The 24839-nt window shown below is 42.0% G+C and overlaps 2 protein-coding genes across 2 annotated transcripts in view; one reads left to right on the forward strand and one right to left on the reverse strand.

The window, feature by feature from the left end:
* The first annotated feature begins 720 nt into the window (after positions 1 to 720).
* On the forward strand, positions 721 to 7575 carry LOC135542612 (grancalcin-like). The gene is made up of 8 exons (XM_064969714.1): positions 721 to 882; positions 3665 to 3847; positions 4378 to 4447; positions 4642 to 4685; positions 5378 to 5525; positions 5912 to 6025; positions 6345 to 6403; positions 6689 to 7575. The coding sequence occupies exons 1-8, from the start codon at positions 859 to 861 to the stop codon at positions 6713 to 6715; spliced, it is 669 nt and encodes a 222-aa protein (XP_064825786.1). The 5' UTR covers positions 721 to 858; the 3' UTR covers positions 6716 to 7575.
* Positions 7572 to 24839, reverse strand: part of LOC135542611 (potassium voltage-gated channel subfamily H member 7-like) — a 98200-nt gene continuing 80932 nt past the window's right edge. The window contains 7 exon segments of the mRNA XM_064969713.1: positions 7572 to 10863; positions 11641 to 11839; positions 13461 to 13620; positions 16142 to 16244; positions 16247 to 16437; positions 17380 to 17479; positions 17620 to 17825. Coding sequence (XP_064825785.1) covers positions 10582 to 10863; positions 11641 to 11839; positions 13461 to 13620; positions 16142 to 16244; positions 16247 to 16437; positions 17380 to 17479; positions 17620 to 17825 — 1241 coding nt within the window. The 3' untranslated portion in view covers positions 7572 to 10581.

The following is a 24839-nucleotide window of genomic DNA, read 5'->3' on the forward strand; positions in this document are numbered from 1 at the left end:
GACTATTGACTATTGTGCAAAAAGATAGTGGTATTTTTTTGTCTGTGTAGTTCTTATTGGTGAATATAAATGCTTATTCATTATAGGCCAGTCAGCCCTTGTACATTTTAGATCCGATTATTGCGCAGGAAAAATATAAATATCTGATAGCTTTTCCTATTTTTACTTGCCTTAATCAAGACAACCTCACAATCTTAATTTGATTTATTGGATGTTGAAATAATACAGCATTATTGGCTTCAATAAGACTATGTTTAACTCTATCAAGGTCTATTTCTGAGTGATGCTTGGTTGGAGCCGGTGAACAAGAACATTCCTATTTGGATGACTTATATTCTATTCTATTTTAATGGCCAGCAGGCCTACCTACTATTCAACAGAGTACCACGAATGCTTCTGGAGCTAATTGAATGCTATGAGTTTCCTCATTGGCTATCTTCACTATCAGTCAATTAGACAATTCGGACTTCCGCCTTCTCGCAACACTTTATCGGATATTATGGTTTCCACTAGATAGCACAGTCACAATGTAAAAGTTGGCTATATCGTAAAAATTTTTTTTATAAAAATTCGATTTTTGGTCTTAATTTAGGGTTAGGGTTATGCATAAGGTTAGCAGTGTGTTTAAGATTGTGGTTAAGATTCAGTTATAAAAGGTATAAATCACATTTTAAGAAGATAAATTGTAGAAATGGGCGGGTTTTAGATATTGTGGCTGTAGTAACGACCGGAAATTATGTACACGTTACGTTGTTGCAGTGCATTTCATGAAACGAGTTCGGTTTTGGTTTACATTTACTGACATCGAAACATTTCAGTGCATCGAATCGTTTTGTGGCAATTTTTTATAGTGTACAAATGGCTTATCCAGGATATGGCGGGGTAAGTAAACGCTTCATGTGTTATTTTACTTGGTGTTACAGTAGTCTACATACATCAGGAGTTTGGCCTATTCCATTTCCGATATGGGAAGTGCTCAGATAAGACCCCTAAAATGTATATTTGTTATGATGAAACATTGGAACACGGTCAGTTGTAAGTGCAATCGTTTCTAAGTATCGACATTAAAAGGTTTCGCATCTTTCTAGGTACAGTCATTTTGGCAAGTAGCTGTTAGGCTACATCTTGATTGTGACAGAAAAGTTGATATTGCCCTCAGTTTTAGTTACTTAGTTTAGTCACTAGTTCCAGTTTTCATAAATAGTTTTTGACCTCGATGAACTCGGAGGGGACTGTGGATCTGTCTCCCTGTACGTTCGTACATTAGTCACACACGATATCTCTGACAGCTTTTGGGTCGATTTTGATTCAACTTGGCTAAATTAATCGTCTTGTCATTGTGATCCGGAATTTACAAAATTACACTGATTGGCCCAATGTGGGAGCTTATGTAATTAACTGGAATGTGTTAGTTACTCACTATTTCTCAATTTGCCCAAGGGTGGCACTGCATCATTCTTGGGGGAGGACATTTTTTACTTTGCTTTGTTTATTTTTGAGTATTGTTAACAATTGACAAAATACCAGCTGGCAAAATTCAGTCTTTAGAAGCACTTAGTGCTGTATTTTCAAATCACCCCATGTAAATGCCCTAAGTAGGTGGCTATTTAGGCTACTGTAACTAGTTAGCCTATCTGTAGTTAGTAGCCTAGTCTTGGCTACATACACTGTTTCAATCCCTCTAGCATGGCCCACAGCTCAACCGCTGTCATGGTCACTGCATTGACCTAGGATATATGTCCACACCTACAGTAGCCCCTGAGAACCCAAGTGGGGCAGGGCTTATACCCAGATCTTGAGTCTGGGACTCAATTGAACATATGGACTTCTGCTGGATCAATTAACTACAATCCCAATGCTCTGTTTTTAACATTTAGAAACATTATAATCCTTGCTTGCAATACAGTTTTGGAAACTTTTGGAACTTTCATATCGGGAGAAAGAATCTTTCAAATCCATAAGATACACTTACTGTATACAGTTATGCAACGTTTTACCAGACAGAATTTTCAAAAACACAGCCCTCAGCTGAGGTACAGAACCTCCTCCCTAGTTATGCTCCATTGCAGATTTTTGAAGTGGAAATTGGAGGTGAGGAAGTGTCGTCTCGGTTGGAGTCGGTGTTCTTGAAAATACAGCCGGGTGAAATGTTCCTAAACTGCGTACCGTAAGTGTATATTTTGTATATGACATTTTTTCTCACTTATATGAAAGTTAAGTTACAAATGTTTAACTGTCACGTGCGAGGCGTATTTGCATTTAGACAGAACATTTGGGCAGCGTTGGAGCGCCGGGCGTTTTCTGCACAAGTTGAATGGGGATTTCCAGTGGCGGAATGGAGTTGGAGTCATGGTCTCGTCCACACCCTGCTAATATTGTCCGTGCAAATATCCCCTCACTACATTTAGAAATAGGTCCACAACCTGCTAATATTTTCAGTGCAAATATTTTGAAATGTGCATTCTTTCCAGTTTCCCCATCACTCAATTCTAAACAATCAGCTGACTATATCGTTTAAGAATGACTACTGAGGAAGACGTCCTGTCCAAATGTCAGTAATAGTATACCTGTTTGCTTCCCACCAAGGCATCAGGCCTTAGTGTAATAACGTCTACAGTGCCTTCAGATGGTATTCATGCCCCTTGATTTATTCCACATTTTGGTGTTATGGCCTGAATTCAAAATGGATTAAATTATACATTTTTTTCACCAATCTACACTCAATACACCATAACGACAAAGTAAAAACATTTCCATAAGTATTCGCACCCGAGTCAGTACTTTGTAGAAGCACCTTTTGGTGGCGATAACAGCTGCGAGTCTTTTTGGGTAAGCCTCTAAGAGCTTTGCACACCAGGATTGTAAAATATTTTGCCATTATTCTTTACAAAACAAATATTCAAGCTCTGTCAAGTTGTTCATTGCTAGACAGCCATTTTCTTGCCTTGCCATAGATTTTCAAGTTGATTTTAGGTCAATACAGTAACTAGGCCACTCAGGAACATTAAATGTCATCTTGGTAAGTAACTTCAGTGTAGATTTGGCCTTGTATTAGGTTATTGTCCTGCTGCATGGTAATTTCGCCTCGCCTCCTGGTGTTGGAAGCAGATATTTTTACACATCTACTGATTCGTGACATTCTTTGTGAAGCATTTCAAAACGTCCCTGGTCTTTGTTGTTGAATATGTGCTTGAAATTCATTACTCGATTGAGGGACCTTGCCGATACTTTTATGTGTGGGGTACAGATATGGGGTAGTTATAACCACTATTATTGAACACGGAATGAGTCAATGCAACTTATGTGATTGTTTTTGTTTTTTTAGCACATTTTTACTTCTGAATTTAGGCTTGCCATAACAAAGGTGTTGAATACCTATTGACTCAAGACATTTCAGCTTTACATTTTTTATTAATTTCAAACATTTTCTACAAACAAAATTCCACTTTGTCATTAAGGGGTATTGTGTGTTGGATCAGAGACACGAAATCTCAATTGAATCGATGTTAAATTCAGACTAACACAAAACATGTGTGAAAAGTATATGGTGAAGGCACCGTAAATAGCTGCTTGTTTGAGTGCTACAATCTATTGAATTAGTCATTTTTGGGAAGTTTTCCTTGAGCCCTGTTACTTGATGACTGTACTCTCCTTTTCCTGACAGTATGGAGGGCCAATGCAAGGCATGCAGCTCCAGGGTATGCCCATGCAGGGTGGACCCATGGGAGGCCCACCCCAGGCAGGCTACCCCCAGAATGGTGGAGGCTACCCTGGGACCTTTTCTGCTCCTCCTCAGCACCCTGTTAATGACCCCATGTGGGGATACTTTACTACCATAGCAGGACAGGTGAGTGATCAATGCTTTTCATTTAAATTCATGATCATGGGTACAGTAAATATTCCTCTTTGGATAGAATGCAACATTTACTGGCGTCCCGAGTGGCACAGCGGTGTAAGGCACTGCATCGCATTGCTTGGCGCTGTAGCAACTCCTTTTGGCGGGCCGGGCGCCTGCAAGCTGACTTCCTCCGACACATTGGCGCAGCTGGCTTCCGGGTTAAGCGGGCGAGTGTTAAGAAGCACGGCTTGGCGGGTCATGTTTCGGAGGACTCATGACTCGACCTTCGCCTCTCCTGAGTCCATTGGGGAGTTGCAGAGACGAGTTCGCAATTTGATATCATGAGAAAAAGGGGGTAAAATACAATGATAACAAAAATAATGCAACATTACTGGTACATGCATGGTGATGTCATGGTTACACCACAAAGTGATCTCAAGACATTCAAGTCTTTTTTTACATTTTAAAATTAAATTAATTGCATAGTAATGATAAGTTGTTGCTGGAGAGTAATCTTACAGGGATATTCCTCTGTGCAGGATGGTGAGATTGATGCAGAGGAGCTTCAGAGGTGTCTTACACAGACTGGTATCAGTGGCACCTATACTCGTAAGTTCACACCCAGTCCCATGATCAAGGTTCACTTTGTGGTTCATAAATGATTACATTATGTTGTGTGTTTTATGATTTTAGTATCCAGCGTGAATATAGTCTTTACAAAGATTTGTCACTGGTTTTCTGTTTGGTATTGTCATTGTATGTTTGTTTTTCATTGTGTGATCATGGTTTCTCTTCTCCAACAGCCTTCAGTTTGGAGACATGTAGAATCATGATCGCAATGCTGGATGTATCCTTTCTATATCAATGAATCTCTTGGACTGGGTCTCTGTCCAGTGTCATTGAAGTTTGTTTGGTATTGCACTTTGCTTCTTTGACTTGCTGGTGAAAAATGAATCGCAGTCATAAATGTTAATGAACTAATAAACCTAATGTGTCAGTGCCGAGTTCATCCTTCTCTTTTAACAGGTGAGAAAGCTTTGAGCAGTAGGTGGCTTGGGATGATTCATTTTAATTCCCCTAAATTACTTCCTGGCTGCAGTATATTTCACACTTATGCAAGGCCTAGTCTACTGGGTCCCATTCGATATGCATTTGCCAATGAATTTGCAAGACAGAACTAGCCTCATGCTCTAGTTGCGTCATGCCTGTAGCTCCATTTTCAGAGCAAGTCCTGTTTCTCTCTGAACATGTTCATGCTTCTTATGTAGAGTAATAGACTTTACGACAAGGATGTACAACAGTCAGCATTTGCAGTTTGGGATGTTCTATATAATGTATTGTCAGATTAAGCACATGATGCGATGTGTAAGTGGGCTGTATTGAGACAGAGGGTTACTTATGGAATTGGTTTAGTCGCAGAAAGGTAGTTCTCCCACATTTAACACAACTCATCATATCCTTTGTGAGACCAGTTCACATGGCTGTTTTTAGTTTCTTACCTCACGAACAAAGTTAACCCTTTAACTAACCTCCCACCAGAGAGACATGACCGGAAAGCTGGGCTTCATTGAGTTCAAGGAGCTGTTTGCTGCCCTGAGTAGCTGGAAGCAGAACTTCATGATGTTCGACCAGGACCGGAGTGGCACGGTGGAACCTCATGAGATGACCCAGTCCATCTCCGCTATGGGTGAGTAAGTGCTCTGCCGGGCTAATGATATAGGGCAGTCCATTCTGATAGGATGACGACATGGGATAGTCCATTCAGCCATCCAAAGAGGGGCAGCGTTCCAGGGCCTGGTTCAGATGCAGCATCTGAAAGGGTTTGGTAGGTTTGACTTCTTTAAATGATTTAAACCATTGATAGACTCCTACAATAAATATAATTTTGGTGTAGCTGGAGATAATTGCAAGGTATTGGTCCGTGAGTCCCTTCTTGATGCAAAGCAGATGGACAGTAGGCAAAGGCTGGTGTTTATGATCATTGTCAACTAAATGCAGTGGTCACTATGGATGAATCCTAATACTATGTTGGCTTATGACTAATTGAATGCATGCTGTGATCTCTTACTACAGGCTACAGGATCAGCCCGCAAGCTCTGAACGCTGTCATCAAACGCTACAGCAAGGCTGGCCGGATCTACTTTGACGATTATGTGGCATGTGCTGTGAAGCTTCGCGCCCTCACAGGTAAGATGCTGACTTGGAGGCTGCCAATTAAGATGTTTAACTTCAGTTTTTTTTATGTTATTGATCAGCTTTTCACATTTCCTCACAATCCAGAGCTATGGATTTCGTTATCAAATCAATTCTGTCATTCATTAAACTTTTACTCATTCCTATCCGTTATCTTTTGAGGTGTAATGTCTTGTTTTTTTCCTGGTCTCTTTTGTGTATGTACATTCATAGGCTCATTAACACAGTGAGTGTCTCGCTAGGTTATTGTTGTCCAATGAATGGCATTAAAATTTCACCACAGTACCTCTACATCTTTACTATGTCTCCACAGAGAGCTTCAGGAGGAGAGACCAGATGCAGCAGGGGGCTGTCAACTTCCAATACGATGACGTAAGTGTGCAATTCAGGGCCGTGTTCAGTAGGGACAATACGGAAGAAAACACTGAAACGGGGAGGTACTATCTGAACACGTGTTTTTGGTTTAATTTCGAAACTTTAGTATGCTCTGATGAACACATCCCAGTTTTCCTCTCTCATTCCCCAGCCTGAACTGTGATTCTCAATAGCCTGTCCTGACTTGACTATAGTAATTAGTATAGTATTGACTATAGTATAGTAATTAATTAGCTCATTTCGATGTAATTACTATAGTTTCTCTTGATTTTTCTCCTGAAGTTTATCCTGTGTACGATGTCCATCTGAGTGGTGTGGTCCGGCCCATCCCGTGCTGGAGTCAGAGAGTGGGGTGCTTCGACAGGCAGTTTGGGGCTCGCTGATCACTTCCCCTAAATAATGGGAAGGCACCAATCAATATTAGCCAATTGTTCTTAGGTTGAGTCCCATAACCAACTTAAAATGGGGAAGGAGATTACAACAGAAACTGTTCGCTTGCCATAATGTCTGCCTTTCTTGTACGCTATGCAAGAATGTGCAGATTTGCCAGATATCATATGGCGTGTTTCTAAATGTATCTGCTTGTTGTAAATTCTGTTGCTAAAGGACAGTGGTAGATTTGAATAAAGAAAGGGATGGCAAAGCTGTTACTGATCTTTATGATGATGACTTTTGTGCCTCAGATCATACAGTTTCCATATTCTTCCCCATCACTGTATATGTTCTGTTTTTATAACCACTATATTGTTTTATAACCACTATATAGGTGTGAACTAGTTTTACATTAAACACATTTTAAAGTATAGGTATATATAATATTTTTATTACAAATATACAGTTATGCTAGCTTTGCCTTTTAAGGTAACTATATGCATCTCTTGATTTAAATCAATTGTGGCCTAACATGCTAAACAAATGAATCAAAAATTATGGAATTCACAAATATATGAATAACACGCACTGTGGTAAACATGCACTGTTATTCCTTTGCGAAGAAAAGCATGCATTAACTACCATTAACAATGACAATGTCTCTAATTTTGCGATGCCATTTGCATAACTCAGGATGAAATATTTATCAGACATGTAGTTGAGTGCTTCATGACCGTTGGGCCATTCATCAGTGATATTGGTGTCATTCACAACACAATAAACTCAGTTTGTAGTCAGTATGTGTTCTGTTTATTCATTTATACAATTGCACAAATGGTTTTCATCAATATATGTACACAATATATTAAATTTCTTTTAAGTACAGTATATTCCAGGACAACATTCATATTAGCTGTTAAGTGTTGCATTGTATAAAATACAGTGGCAAACATTTTAAAAAATGCATAACAATTGTGAACAGCACTAGATTTAAAAAGTGACATTTAGCTCTAAAGTACACATTTTATAAATGTTTTCTTGTGCAAGTATCCACTCTATGAAAAGTTCAGTGGGGCACTCTTCATTGGACACGTCATGTTTCAGCTACTTTGTATCGCGTCTGCGCTCTGGAACGCTTCTACTAGAAACCCCTTGGCGTGTTTCGCCAGGGTTACGTGAGTTTCAGCCCATCTGTGGTGGGTTTTAAAACCGATTGAGTAGTTGTGGCCACTCAACTGGCATTACAATGACATGCAGCGAAGGACCTGTGCCCTCGGAAAAGGCTTATAGCTGTGTATGGGCGCAACTCATAGGATAGGGCCGGTAAGATCTGACATTAAAAGTAGACTCCGCAATATGTCATATTGCTGAGTCTGCCTTTAATTCAAACCTATCTAAGTACTGCTACAAAACATGCATAGCTATAGTATTCCCAATGAATATGACTTCCCTAGATTCCATTTGCTCTGACTACAAAGTTATTTGTATATATGTTAATTGCTACATATGGGAGCATGATATGTGTTCTTCATATTGTATCTGTCACTTCTTGGGCTGATACACAATTGAACCAAAACACGTGTAATATTAAGTGTTCTCTTATAGAAACATTGAGTATTTATTACCATTGTTTATCATTTTATAACACCAGCTCTCCCCTTCATGATAAATCACAAACACGTTGTTTTGAAATCTGTTAAAACAAATTGCCAGCAGATGTTGATCCATGCAATACCACACATCTGACTATGTTTGTTTGTGTAAAATGAGTCATAACTAAAATGACTTTACTTTGCAACATGCAGAATCCGTCCATATTCAATACATTTACATTGCTGAATTGAATGCATATTATTCAGCTGAATAAATGTGTTTCGGACATTTGTGAAGGCTAATATAGGTTAGTAAAGCTAAGGCTAACGAGGGCTAAGCTGCTAGCTCAGCCTGAATCTCAACGTTGTCGGTTTCTGACACCGTCTCAGCATTGATTTTGTCACTTGGCTAGAAACAGCAATAAAATCAGTTTTCTTGGAATATAAATGGAAGCCCCTAAACATGCATGGAAATAAGAATTTAATCTTGTAAAGATTGTGGGGTACAGTACTTATGAAAGGTATTAATTAAAGGTGGTCTCAGCGGGTTGACTTCCTGCCTATAGACAACAATCAAATCTGTCAAACTGCTATTGGCTCTTCCTTTGCATGATTGGCAACGGACAATAGTGACTGATTACAATGTGGTAGTTGATTTCTGGAACTTGGATGTTTTTATGATGAAGTCATACTGCTATGCCTACTGTACCTTTACATAATTGGTTACATATAACTACTCAATAACTCGTTAGGAAAATGAAATAGAATTTGGCCTGATTCGTCTTATTACAATTCAAAAATAATATCTGAGCAATTCACCTTTAGAGAGTTGCTATTCATTGTAGTTTTCTACATCTGAACATGTAATGTTGCGTTACAACTCCTTTTATACAATGATATGCATTTCGTTAAGTGCTGGCCCTTTCAAGAGAGAAATGATCCTGCACATCGATTACATATCGGAAAAAATAATCGTTAGTCCACCATGTTCATGCCCCTGTGTGTGTCATTACAGTAATACAATACCAAAAAAAACTATGCATACACTTGCCATCAAATTATTTTTTGACAATATTTTCAATGGTAAAACATATTCAGTGATTCAGGGAGGAAAGTAACTATATCAAGTGGATAAGTATCCCTTTTTGTAAATGCAAATATACAGTAGAGACCATTTGCATTTTTTGTTTTTGTTTTTACAAGAATACAGAACTTGAAATACAGTCCTTTAGTTTCTGTTATAGTTCCATACACACTTTAAAGACCATTTAGACTTTTGGGCTTCTACCCGTGTTCACTTCTAGATTTAATCAAATATGTATATTATTCATGTGTGTAAATGAATGTTTTAATGTTATCGTTATTGCTTTCATGGCCCCATGAAAGAGACTTGTGGTGCAAAGTGATCACAAATAAACTCTCCCAGGAATACTTTAGCAGTGTAAGGGGTACTTTGTAGAAGAGCTTTCCCAACCATTTAAATCATATTCATTTGCATATCTGTGTATTTATAATCCAATAGAAGATGTACTTTACATAGTGGTTCTTTGTCTCTTATGATCAGATGACTTTTTGAAAGACATGTGGACGGTAGGTACTTAGGCACAGTATATGATGAAATATTATCGCATATCATGTCGGACGTGGAGATTGTTAATTAGCCAAATGCATTACATGGTGTCTGTTTGATAGGGTCATTAACGCGATGAGTTTAAAACCGCACACTTATTTTCAGATTGAAAATGCCTTTGAAAGAGAGTTTCAAGTGGCTTTGTCCCCATCGATTGGGAATAATTATATAACGGATACTCATTACTCTGAAAGCATGCCGACCTCACACCATGACTGTGCAGTGCATGAGATGGTGTTGTGTTTTGAACATGCAACAGAAAACACTTCCAAAACATGCATTTTTCTCTCTTGGAAGAACAAGCATGTTAGGTGCCTTTGTGTTGCTGGCAGTGTTACATCTGAAATATGTACATGGTAGATAATTACAGATATTAGTCATATACAGTATAAATACCGCTGTATAAATGTACTATATAACACATCTAAATCAGAGACCGGCAGAAAATATTGGAAAAAGAGTGGAAGAAAGTCGACAGTATTCCTTGCATATACAGTCTCCTTCTAAGACCCTGAGTCAAACTTTGAGAGAAGCCCTAGTTTTCCGTAGTGAGAAAGAGGGGCGCAGGTAGGCGAAATGGCCTACCTTCCCAGAAGCCCAGGGTCGGATACCGGCCTGTGGAGTCCTGACGTTTCTGAATTTTCAGGTGATGCGTCGGGGAGCGAGGCTTGTCTGGCGGAGGGGAAGAGGGCACTAGGTTGTTGTTGTTTCTCCGGAGAGTCAATTTTGTTTTGTATGTGTCTGGGCTCTGTGTCCTTCTCTAGCACTCCCGCCCTGAGGTCCTCTTCTGGGGGCATTTCCGTGGGACCCTGGCCTGACATACATTCTTTGGATTTGTTCAGAGGCTTCTCCATGTCAGGATTCTGTGAAGCAGTAAGCACAACCTGGTCTCAGAGCAAAATGTATTATATTCAAAACAATCTGTGCCACTCCATTCAGTATATGTTACTTTACATTAGGTTACATTACATTGGCCGACCAATGTAATAACGGCCGTACAATAAAATAATTGCATGACGTATAGTATCCTACGTCTTGATTTCATTTTACCCGTTTAGTATGATATATTATGCTTGACTGCTTTAGTATGATATGCCACGTTAGGTTAGGGGTTAAGGTTCGGGTTAGGAGTTAGGTTATAGGGTTAGGGAAAGGGTTAGTGAACATGCTAATTAGTGGCAAATTCGCTAAAAAGTAGCAAGTAGTTGCTAATTATTTAAAATACAAGAGTTGTCTGTGATGAGGTTTGAATACGCAATATTTAGGTTGCTAGACGTTCCTTTCGTTTTTGTCTTAAGTAATTTACTGTCCATACCAAACGTAACATATCATGCTAATTTGAGTGTCCCGGATTTACGTTTACTATGTTATGTATAGTCAATGTAATGTACCCTAACATAAAGTAACATATCAAACTAAATGGATGGCATGGATTTTAGTCAAATATAATACGTTTTGCTCTGAGACCAGGCTGGTCAGCAAATAATGTAACCATCCGTCAGTATACAGAACAGACAGTGATAATGCACCTATAGACAAGTATATTGACTGGGGAGTGTAATGTGCCTAGCCAGTATATACAGAGCCATTATGCATAACACGGTATACAGGCTAGTGTAGACTTGGCTGGTTCAGTATACCTGAGCCAGTGGTGAAGCAGGGTTGAGGCTGTGTTGAGGCTCTGAGATCCTGATGGCAGAAACAGGCTGCACCCTGATGGCAGGCCTCTGGTACTTTGGGCTGGAGGTGACGATGCTGTAGGCTGGGGGAACCACGGTGCTCTGCCTTTGCAGCAGCTGGAGAATGGCCTTGATGTCTGACGTCATCTGGAACTCCAGCCTGGATGGTGGGTGGGGGGAGTCAGGGAGACAGCATAAGGGGTGGGTCCTAGCTTGCGATCCACATGCGTCACTCACATTTTAAAAATAAATCTGCCACTTACGTCAATGCGTGATTTATGTAAAAGTCTGAGCACCTTAAAATAGGTCCTCAGTGTATTAGCAATGTATTAGCTTAAGCTACTGTAGGTTTCGTTTTATGCATGTCTGGGGTTGTATTGGGAGAGCGCAGTCAGTAATACTCAATGCAAACAATAGAGGGAACCCCAACCCATACAATTCAGAGAAGACACGAACGCTGCAAACCTGTCAAAAAGCACATCTTTATCTGTTTCAGATCTTTCCACCCCAAACAAAATGTCATCACAATTTCTTTTTATGTGGGCTTCTTTATTTTGTGAATGATAATTTCTTGATTTTTCTCAATTTTTGCTTACAACACCTTCAAGGTTTCGAAAGGTAATATTGAAATATATCACTTTAATGGATTTATTTCCAATGACAAACACACAGACCTGTGTACTGTATCTAGAAACGTCACACCCATACTGCATTCAGAGCACTGCGGACAGAGAACAAGCCAGTGTTTGTCACAGTTGCTGTTGAGCTGTAAGACAATCTGAGCCGATCAACACCCCCGGCAGGCGTGCTCCAGCTAGATGACGCAGGGTAGTGTGGCCGCCATGTCTGTTGAGTGGCCAGGCGTCTGCCCATTATCTCCCTAAAGCAGGAGAAATGAGAGCGACGTACGCCTGCAAAGAGCCTGAAGTGGCCAGTCTATAACCGCCACTTCCAGTGGAAGAAGGGATATGGAGAGGGAAGATACAGTAGAGAGAGAGAGAAAAAGTGAAAGAGAGCATAGGCTATATATAGATGGAACATATATATATATAGAGAGAGAGAGAGAGAGAGAGAGAGAGAGAGAGAGAGAGAGAGAGAGAGAGAGAGAGAGAGAGAGAGAGAGAGAGAGAGAGAGAGAGAGAGAGAGAGAGAGAGAGAGAGAGAGAGAGAGAGAGAGAGAGAGAGAGAGAGAGAGAGAGAGAGAGAGAGAGAGAGAGAGAGAGAGAGAGAGAGAGAGAGAGAGAGAGAGAGAGAGAGAGAGAGAGAGAGAAATAAAAAGAGAAAGAGTCGGACTGACTCAGAGGCCTCCTCCCACTTTTTGGCTGATGTGACCCCTCCCTCTGTCTGCTGTTGCCCCGCACCATGTCCCAACCCTCCCCTCCAAACTCTGCCGTGACGTCTGCTGTCTTTGTGTTGCAATTGCGTCTCACGGGCGTCAGCTAAAAATAGGCGATGCTGTCTGCTGTCTGTAGCAGCTGATCCCTTCCATATAGAACGTATGCAGAAGTCAACTCTCTGTGTTATATAGTGAGCCTTACTTTTTACAAGCAATGCTTTACCGTGGACCGTGGATGCGTACGGTAAACCCAGTTGTATTCTGATGGCTGTTGTACTGGAAAAACCTTGCTGTGTATCTAGTCTATAGTGCAGTGGGATGTAGTGATAGTTGGGCTAGGGTTATTTGAAGATGGTGTAGTCTGTTTACCACCAGAACGGCTTGGTTAAAGTTGTGTTTTTTTTTAATGGCGAATTACGATCAGAATTTCGTATCTCCCCTTCACCTGTTTAGATGCTCTTGCAGCAGGTCCAGACGTTGCTCCACCTCTCCATAGGTGTTGTCCGGCTCACTGTCCTCCTCTCCGACCCCACTTCGGGAGTCCTGGGCCGACTCCTCCAGGACCTCCCTGGGCCGCACGCAACCCCACTCCTCCCCACGCAGGTCTAGACACACACATGCACAAACGCATTTATATACCATTATATATACAACTAAATCACAGAACCAATAATTTCCCACAGAACATTGAATCCTTTTTAGGTAGGTATGATCCTTTGCCAACAATATTGTCTGATGACCGTAGTGGCTTGAGAAGGTACAGAGTACTAACCACCAATAGATAGCGGTCCCTCATCCATACCTGTCCTGTCAAAGGCTACCATTTAATTGATCAATGGGTACATTAAGCCCACTGTATAACCAGCAGTTATAGCATCAATCACTCTCTCCCTCACATTGTTAACTGGTTGTTAGAAACTGTAATAGCAGCACTGTCTCCAGAATCATTTCCCCCTCAGGCACAAAAAAGTTGGTCTAGTCTTTTACAGCTACTGAGTGGGTGTCGATAGGAATAGTACACACCTGATAGATGTTTACCACTGTGTTGTATCGCTATAATGCCAACAATGTTCTTCAGTCCTAGTACTGTGGACCCACAGGGGTGCACCGTGCACTGTTCTAGCCCAGCACTAGCAAAACTGATATAGAACGAAATACCACAATCATCCAGCCCTTGATTCTTAAAGCAGGTGTGTTAGTGCAGGGCTAGAAGTAAAACCTGCACCTTTGTTGGTTTAAATTCCAGTCCTTGGGTACCTCAAAAGGTTGCACATGTTTGTTGTAGCCCAGCAGTAAAACAACAAATTCAACTAACCAACAGCTAGATATGTAGATGTGTCACTGCTGGCCTAGAACAGATATGTACTCTAACCTTAACCCAGTGCAAGGCTAGAGAAACACTGGGTTGTAACTAGAAACCTCAGCCACAATGTCAACAATGGCTATGTCGTAACAATTAATGAAAACCAAAATGTTCTTTTTGGTCTTAATTTAAGGTTAGGGTTAGGAATTAGGGTTAGCAGTGTGGTTAGAGTCAAGGTTAGGTTTAAAATCAGATTTTAAGTGGAGAAATTGTAGAAGGGTAGGCAGGGTTTTTGAATTTGTGGCTGTGGTGACTAGTGATGACCGAAGCACTACACTAGACTCAGTGATTGAGTTGATCATGCTTGGAAGATAATGATGATACAGTAATGAAAGATGTCAAGAACAGAAGCTTCCATTTATTTTGCCTCCATGCTGGGGTGATTACAGGAATCAATATCCAGCAGGCAACACTGGCTGCCTACTACTCAAACCAGGAATCATCATCATCCGCTTAAGAACTGAATTACAGCATATTACTCTCAAATCACCACATGCTGACAGGAATGTTCATCATGGAGTGCAAATAGAAACGTGTAATTTCATTTTCCCAATTGTTATTGTTACAGTGGCTATGTGAATACCGAGGCAGTTTTAATCATTTTTACCACATTGATGTTAACATATTAACAAAGTAGTTGAGGATTATACAAAGAAAGTAGTTATGTTAGGGATAATTATTTGTGAAAGTCGTGTTTGGGGGAGTAGAGAAAGTGTGTGTGTCTCTCTGTGTGTGTGTGTGTGTGTGTGTCATAGGTGTGTAGGGCTGATAAACAAAGCATTAAACAAACAAGCTAAGCTCATGATCTCTTTCACAAGCTGGTCACCATAGATCCTGCCATCTTTAATGCCAACCAGGCATCAACAAGGTAATGAGCTGGCATCTGGTGGCAAATTGGCGAGGGATAAAACATGAACAGGATTTTCCAACAAACCTGTAAGAGTGCCAGGTCTGAAATTAACCTATGGCCTGTAAGAAGCCAGCCTCACCAGTCCTTCTGTCTTCTTCTTACTCACTGGACAAAAATGGTCTGGGATCAGTGCTAGGATTTACCATGTAGGGCCTGAGGTTTTCTTGACCATGTTTCCTAACCAGGGAAAACTCCTGGCCACAGGAGCTTAATTCTATTTTCATAGCTAGTTTACCTCCTGTTTTGTTTGGTTTTAGATGATGCCTTAACACTGTGCTAGAACAGTACAACAATAGATAGTGTGTCAGTCGAAGCACTCTGCTTTAATATTAGCATTGATGCATTTTCTACCACTGAATAACAGTATATATACAGTAAATGAAAACATCTAACAGAGTGTGTTCGAAACCCTGCATTTCCAGACCAATGACCCTGGTTGGTGTGTCAGATATAAATAATCCTCTTATAATGGTAGTTGCCGTGGCGATGAGCCCTAATCCTTGTTTGGATTTTTAATATGTGTGACATCCTGCTCCAGTGGCCCAGGGTAATTTCCTTTATCCAAATTAATTACAGTACAGTTACTCAATATTCTGTAGAAAAGGGCTTGAAAGGACATGTCTTGTCATGTGACCATTGGTTGTTTTGGGCTCTCTGGCTTTGGTGCTGTGCTACCCATACACTCACTGAAGGTTATTTCTGGTATGGACATTTTACCAGGTCGTTGTTGCAAGATAAAATTAGTAATTTTGATCTTTTAATGGTTATGGAGCTCATTTGAATTGGTGGGTCAGCTTTTGGTCTAGCCATTAAAAGCATTGTTGTAGGGATCTTTAGAGGCTTCTAACTGTACCTTTATAAGACTGGCTCCTCTCCACATTGTCTCCTCCCCCCGACGCGTCCGGAACAACGTCCCCCAGCCCAAGTCCCAAGGTGTGGTCCCTCACCAAGGGGTAACCCTGCCCCCCGAGCACAGAGGCCTCTGCTCCTCCCCCTCCCCTCCCTCCTCCTCCTCTTCTTCCTCTTCCCTCTCCTCCTCTGAGTCTCTCCTCTCCTCCGCCACGGTGGCTACAGCCTGGGAGGAGGGGTAGAGCTGCCTTTCCCGCTCACCACCATCGCAGAACACCGACATCTCTTTGATCTGGGTCCCTGTGGGGAAGGAGGAGGGCATTCAGGATGAGTGTGTCTGTGCGTGCGTGTGGGCATGCATGCATGTGTGTGTGTGTGTGTGTGTGTGCGTGCATTTGTGTGTGAGTGAGTGTGTGTTGGAGGAACACTGGGTTCTTTGTTACAGACAGCTCCTCTGGGAGGCAGCAGCTCGGCAGATCAAACAATAGGAAGGTGTCGTGCTCTAAACGGTCCCCAACAGATCTGCTGCTGCCTCGGAGCCTTGCTGCCGTAAAGATACTATATATATTTCATTGTGTGCTTGCAACTTTGCCTTTACAGAAGCAGAGGGAAGGTGAGCAGAGAGGGACACTCAGTAAATGTGAAGGAAAATAAGTACAGGAGAGATAACATCCAAAGGCATGCTTTGAAGGATATGATATGGCTGAAAATGTAGAACATTAATTGCCACACTTTTAATGTGGTATAATCTGTCTGAATTTGACAAAAACTCATTTGGACAATCTACAGTACAGGTCAACATGACATGGTGGGAGAGGGGTTTATTTTAGGAGATGGAACTGTATTCTGAAAAACCATAACCATGGTGACCAATTTAATTAGTTTGAATGGATACCAAACTGTTGAGTGGAGTGTTGCAACAATGCCTCCCAACTCACAGAGCTCTTAGAAGCCAAATGGAAACTATTCCCTGTGTATGAATACAGTCTTCTCAAACTTGGAGACACTTTCATGAAGGCAGGTATCCTAGCGGTTAAAAGTGAAAGGTCGCTGGTTCAAATCCCAGAGCCAACTAGGTGGGGAATATTCTCTCTCTCGATGTGCCCTTGAGCAAGGCACTTAACCCTAATTGCTCTGGATAAGAGCGTCTCCTAAATCACTAAAATGCATGATATTGTATAAAACAGGCTGGCTCAGTTGAACTGTTTGAAAAAAGTTGTCATAAAAACCACCTCAACTCACCTGCGGAAGATTTCCTCTTGTTAGTGAGCCTTCTTCTGCATTTGATGTCATCCCCATCAGAATCACTGGGGGAGGGGTAGACTGACTCTGCATTCTGAGGCTGCATACAAGAAAATACACCACTTAAAATTGTATCTGTGCTGCCTACCGGTCACATGGTCCATCCATCCACCCACCCACCAATCCATCCATCCTTCTGTCCTTCCATATGTGTCTGTCTGTCAGTCCGTCTGTGTTTACCTTGCCGCTCTCGTCTCGGAGGTTAAAGGTCAGCTCCAGGTTGCTGAGGAAGTAGTCGGCGAACTCGGGATACATGTCAAGCACCTCCAGGATCTCCTCCCTCTGGATGGTGTGCAGGTCACAGTAGCTGAGCGCCCGCACGTCCGCGTTGGCCTTCCCCGGCTTGGCGTACAGGTGGATCATCTCCCCAAAGATGTCATTCTTCCCTGGAAGAGAGAGAGAATGAGGAGAGAGGAGGAGAAAACAAGAGGGAGGGAGGAGAGAGGGAGAGAGGAGGGGAGGTAGAGAGATGAAAGGGAGAGGGAGGTAGGGAAGGGAGAGGGGGAGTGGGTAGAGAGATAAAGGGGGAGAGGTAAATGGAAGGGAGAGAGGGAGAGAAAGAAAGATAAAGGTTTGATAAACATGGTGAAATATAACATGCACATAATGACACACATGCCCTGACCCACAAACAGCTGAACCACCTGGTGTATTTCCCCATAATGCAACTCAGCTGTCTGTTGAGGTAATCGAACAGTGCATTTGGAAAGTATTCAGACCCCTTTTCCACAGTTTGTTACATTACAACCTTATTCTAGAATATATATTGATATGAATGTCAATAGGGCTGTGACTATATGACAACAGGGAGGCAGTGTGAATGTCTATAGGGCTGTGACTATATGACAACAGGGAGGCAGTGTGAATATCTATAGGGCTGTGACTATATGACAACAGGGAGACAGTGTGAATGTCTATAGGGCTGTGACTATATGACAACAGGGAGGCAGTGTGAATGTTTATAGGGCTGTGACTATATGACAACAGGAAACAGTGTGAATGTCTATAGGGCTGTGACTATATGACAACAGGAAACAGTGTGAATGTCTATAGGGCTGTGACTATATGACAACAGGAAGACAGTGTGAATGTCTATAGGGCTGTGACTATATGACAACAGGAAACAGTGTGAATGTCTATAGGGCTGTGACTATATGACAACAGGAAACAGTGTGAATGTCTATAGGGCTGTGACTATATGACAACAGGGAGACAGTGTGAATGTCTATAGGGCTGTGACTATATGACAACAGGGAGGCAGTGTGAATGTCTATAGGGCTGTGACTATATGACAACAGGGAGGTAGTGTGAATGTCTATAGGGCTGTGACTATATGACAACAGGGAGACAGTGTGACTGTTTATAGGGCTGTGACTATATGACAACAGGGAGGTAGTGTGACTGTTTATAGGGCTGTGACTATATGACAACAGGGAGGTAGTGTGAATGTCTATAGGGCTGTGACTATATGACAACAGGGAGGCAGTGTGAATGTCTATAGGGCTGTGACTATATGACAACAGGGAGGTAGTGTGAATGTCTATAGGGCTGTGACTATATGACAACAGGGAGGCAGTGTGAATGTCTATAGGGCTGTGACTATATGACAACAGGGAGGTAGTGTGACTGTTTATAGGGCTGTGACTATATGACAACAGGGAGGTAGTGTGACTGTTTATAGGGCTGTGACTATATGACAACAGGGAGACAGTGTGACTGTTTATAGGGCTGTGACTATATGACAACAGGGAGGTAGTGTGACTGTTTATAGGGCTGTGACTATATGACAACAGGAAACAGTGTGAATGTCTATAGGGCTGTGACTATATGACAACAGGGAGGCAGTGTGAATGTCTATAGGGCTGTGACTATATGACAACAGGGAGGCAGTGTGAATGTCTATAGGGCTGTGACTATATGACAACAGGGAGGTAGTGTGACTGTTTATAGGGCTGTGTCTATAGGACAACAGGGAGACAGTGTGAATGTATTTAGGGCTGTTACTATATGACAACAGGGAGGCAGTGTGAATGTCTATAGGGCTGTGTCTATAGGACAACAGGGAGACAGTGTGAATGTCTATAGGGCTGTGACTATATGACAACAGGGAGACAGTGTGAATGTCTATAGGGCTGTGACTATATGACAACAGGAAGACAGTGTGAATGTCTATAGGGCTGTGACTATATGACAACAGGGAGGCAGTGTGAATGTCTATAGGGCTGTGACTATATGACAACAGGAAACAGTGTGAATGTCTATAGGGCTGTGACTATATGACAACAGGGAGGCAGTGTGGATGTTTATAGGGCTGTGACTATATGACAACAGGAAACAGTGTGAATGTCTATAGGGCTGTGACTATATGACAACAGGGAGGCAGTGTGAATGTCTATAGGGCTGTGACTATATGACAACAGGGAGGTAGTGTGAATGTCTATAGGGCTGTGACTATATGACAACAGGGAGGCAGTGTGAATTTCTATAGGGCTGTGACTATATGACAACAGCGAGACAGTGTGAATGTCTATAGGGCTGTGACGATATGACAACAGGGAGGCAGTGTGAATGTCTATAGGGCTGTGACTATATGACAACAGGAAACAGTGTGAATGTCTATAGGGCTGTGACTATATGACAACAGGGAGGCAGTGTGAATGTCTATAGGGCTGTGACTATATGACAACAGGGAACAGTGTGAATGTCTATAGGGCTGTGACTATATGACAACAGGAAACAGTGTGAATGTCTATAGGGCTGTGACTAAATGACAACAGGGAGGCAGTGTGAATGTCTATAGGGCTGTGACTATATGACAACAGGAAACAGTGTGAATGTCTATAGGGCTGTGACTATATGACAACAGGAAACAGTGTGAATGTCTATAGGGCTGTGACTATATGACAACAGGGAGGCAGTGTGAATGTCTATAGGGCTGTGACTATATGACAACAGGGAGGTAGTGTGAATGTCTATAGGGCTGTGACTATATGACAACAGGGAGTCAGTGTGAATGTCTATAGGGCTGTGACTATATGACAACAGGAGACAGTGTGAATGTCTATAGGGCTGTGACTATATGACAACAGGGAGGCAGTGTGAATGTCTATAGGGCTGTGACTATATGACAACAGGAAACAGTGTGAATGTCTATAGGGCTGTGACTATATGACAACAGGAAACAGTGTGAATGTCTATAGGGCTGTGACTATATGACAACAGGAAACAGTGTGAATGTCTATAGGGCTGTGACTATATGACAACAGGGAGGTAGTGTGAATGTCTATAGGGCTGTGACTATATGACAACAGGGAGGCAGTGTGAATTTCTATAGGGCTGTGACTATATAACAACAGGAAACAGTGTGAATGTCTATAGGGCTGTGACTATATGACAACAGGGAGGCAGTGTGAATATCTATAGGGCTGTGACTATATGACAACAGGAAACAGTGTGAATGTCTATAGGGCTGTGACTATATGACAACAGGGAGGTAGTGTGAATGTCTATAGGGCTGTGACTATATGACAACAGGGAGACAGTGTGACTGTTTATAGGGCTGTGACTATATGACAACAGGGAGGTAGTGTGACTGTTTATAGGGCTGTGACTATATGACAACAGGGAGGTAGTGTGAATGTCTATAGGGCTGTGACTATATGACAACAGGGAGGCAGTGTGAATGTCTATAGGGCTGTGACTATATGACAACAGGGAGGTAGTGTGAATGTCTATAGGGCTGTGACTATATGACAACAGGGAGGCAGTGTGAATGTCTATAGGGCTGTGACTATATGACAACAGGGAGGTAGTGTGACTGTTTATAGGGCTGTGACTATATGACAACAGGGAGGTAGTGTGACTGTTTATAGGGCTGTGACTATATGACAACAGGGAGACAGTGTGAATGTTTATAGGGCTGTGACTATATGACAACAGGGAGGCAGTGTGAATGTTTATAGGGCTGTGACTATATGACAACAGGAAACAGTGTGAATGTCTATAGGGCTGTGACTATATGACAACAGGGAGGCAGTGTGAATGTCTATAGGGCTGTGACTATATGACAACAGGGAGGCAGTGTGAATGTCTATAGGGCTGTGACTATATGACAACAGGGAGGTAGTGTGACTGTTTATAGGGCTGTGTCTATAGGACAACAGGGAGACAGTGTGAATGTATTTAGGGCTGTTACTATATGACAACAGGGAGGCAGTGTGAATGTCTATAGGGCTGTGTCTATAGGACAACAGGGAGACAGTGTGAATGTCTATAGGGCTGTGACTATATGACAACAGGGAGACAGTGTGAATGTCTATAGGGCTGTGACTATATGACAACAGGAAACAGTGTGAATGTCTATAGGGCTGTGACTATATGACAACAGGGAGGCAGTGTGAATGTCTATAGGGCTGTGACTATATGACAACAGGAAACAGTGTGAATGTCTATAGGGCTGTGACTATATGACAACAGGGAGGCAGTGTGGATGTTTATAGGGCTGTGACTATATGACAACAGGAAACAGTGTGAATGTCTATAGGGCTGTGACTATATGACAACAGGGAGGCAGTGTGAATGTCTATAGGGCTGTGACTATATGACAACAGGGAGGTAGTGTGAATGTCTATAGGGCTGTGACTATATGACAACAGGGAGGCAGTGTGAATGTCTATAGGGCTGTGACTATATGACAACAGCGAGACAGTGTGAATGTCTATAGGGCTGTGACTATATGACAACAGGGAGGCAGTGTGAATGTCTATAGGGCTGTGACTATATGACAACAGGAAACAGTGTGAATGTCTATAGGGCTGTGACTATATGACAACAGGGAGGCAGTGTGAATGTCTATAGGGCTGTGACTATATGACAACAGGAAACAGTGTGAATGTCTATAGGGCTGTGACTATATGACAACAGGAAACAGTGTGAATGTCTATAGGGCTGTGACTATATGACAACAGGGAGGCAGTGTGAATGTCTATAGGGCTGTGACTATATGACAACAGGAAACAGTGTGAATGTCTATAGGGCTGTGACTATATGACAACAGGAAACAGTGTGAATGTCTATAGGGCTGTGACTATATGACAACAGGGAGGCAGTGTGAATGTCTATAGGGCTGTGACTATATGACAACAGGGAGGTAGTGTGAATGTCTATAGGGCTGTGACTATATGACAACAGGGAGTCAGTGTGAATGTCTATAGGGCTGTGACTATATGACAACAGCGAGACAGTGTGAATGTCTATAGGGCTGTGACTATATGACAACAGGGAGGCAGTGTGAATGTCTATAGGGCTGTGACTATATGACAACAGGAAACAGTGTGAATGTCTATAGGGCTGTGACTATATGACAACAGGAAACAGTGTGAATGTCTATAGGGCTGTGACTATATGACAACAGGAAACAGTGTGAATGTCTATAGGGCTGTGACTATATGACAACAGGGAGGTAGTGTGAATGTCTATAGGGCTGTGACTATATGACAACAGGGAGGCAGTGTGAATTTCTATAGGGCTGTGACTATATAACAACAGGAAACAGTGTGAATGTCTATAGGGCTGTGACTATATGACAACAGGGAGGCAGTGTGAATATCTATAGGGCTGTGACTATATGACAACAGGAAACAGTGTGAATGTCTATAGGGCTGTGACTATATGACAACAGGAAACAGTGTGAATGTCTATAGGGCTGTGACTATATGACAACAGGGAGGTAGTGTGAATGTCTATAGGGCTGTGACTATATGACAACAGGGAGGCAGTGTGAATGTCTATAGGGCTGTGACTATATGACAACAGGAAACAGTGTGAATGTCTATAGGGCTGTGACTATATGACAACAGGGAGGCAGTGTGAATGTCTATAGGGCTGTGACTATATGACAACAGGAAACAGTGTGAATATCTATAGGGCTGTGACTATATGACAACAGGGAGGCAGTGTGAATATCTATAGGGCTGTGACTATATGACAACAGGGAGGCAGTGTGAATGTCTATAGGGCTGTGACTATATGACAACAGGGAGGTAGTGTGAATGTCTATAGGGCTGTGACTATATGACAACAGGGAGGCAGTGTGAATGTCTATAGGGCTGTGACTATATGACAACAGGGAGGTAGTGTGAATGTCTATAGGGCTGTGACTATATGACAACAGGGAGGCAGTGTGAATGTCTATAGGGCTGTGACTATATGACAACAGGGAGGTACAGTGTGAATGTCTATAGGGCTGTGACTATATGACAACAGGGAGGTAGTGTGAATGTCTATAGGGCTGTGACTATATGACAACAGGGAGGCAGTGTGAATGTCTATAGGGCTGTGACTATATGACAACAGGAAACAGTGTGAATGTCTATAGGGCTGTGACTATATGACAACAGGAAACAGTGTGAATGTCTATAGGGCTGTGACTATATGACAACAGGAAACAGTGTGAATGTTTATAGGGCTGTGACTATATGACAACAGGGAGGCAGTGTGAATGTCTATAGGGCTGTGACTATATGACAACAGCGAGACAGTGTGAATGTCTATAGGGCTGTGACTATATGACAACAGGGAGGCAGTGTGAATATCTATAGGGCTGTGACTATATGACAACAGGGAGACAGTGTGAATGTCTATAGGGCTGTGACTATATGACAACAGGGAGGCAGTGTGAATGTTTATAGGGCTGTGACTATATGACAACAGGAAACAGTGTGAATGTCTATAGGGCTGTGACTATATGACAACAGGAAACAGTGTGAATGTCTATAGGGCTGTGACTATATGACAACAGGGAGGCAGTGTGAATGTCTATAGGGCTGTGACTATATGACAACAGGGAGGCAGTGTGAATGTCTATAGGGCTGTGACTATATGACAACAGGGAGACAGTGTGAATGTCTATAGGGCTGTGACTATATGACAACAGGGAGGCAGTGTGAATGTCTATAGGGCTGTGACTATATGACAACAGGGAGACAGTGTGAATGTCTATAGGGCTGTGACTATATGACAACAGGGAGGCAGTGTGAATGTCTATAGGGCTGTGACTATATGACAACAGGGAGGCAGTGTGAATGTCTATAGGGCTGTGACTATATGACAACAGGAAACAGTGTGAATGTCTATAGGGCTGTGACTATATGACAACAGGAAACAGTGTGAATGTTTATAGGGTTGTGACTATATGACAACAGGGAGGTAGTGTGAATGTCTATAGGGCTGTGACTATATGACAACAGGAAACAGTGTGAATGTCTATAGGGCTGTGACTATATGACAACAGGAAACAGTGTGAATGTCTATAGGGCTGTGACTATATGACAACAGGAAACAGTGTGAATGTCTATAGGGCTGTGACTATATGACAACAGGAAACAGTGTGAATGTCTATA

Source organism: Oncorhynchus masou, chromosome 6 (genome assembly GCF_036934945.1).
Source record: "Oncorhynchus masou masou isolate Uvic2021 chromosome 6, UVic_Omas_1.1, whole genome shotgun sequence".
Taxonomy (NCBI): domain Eukaryota; kingdom Metazoa; phylum Chordata; class Actinopteri; order Salmoniformes; family Salmonidae; genus Oncorhynchus; species Oncorhynchus masou.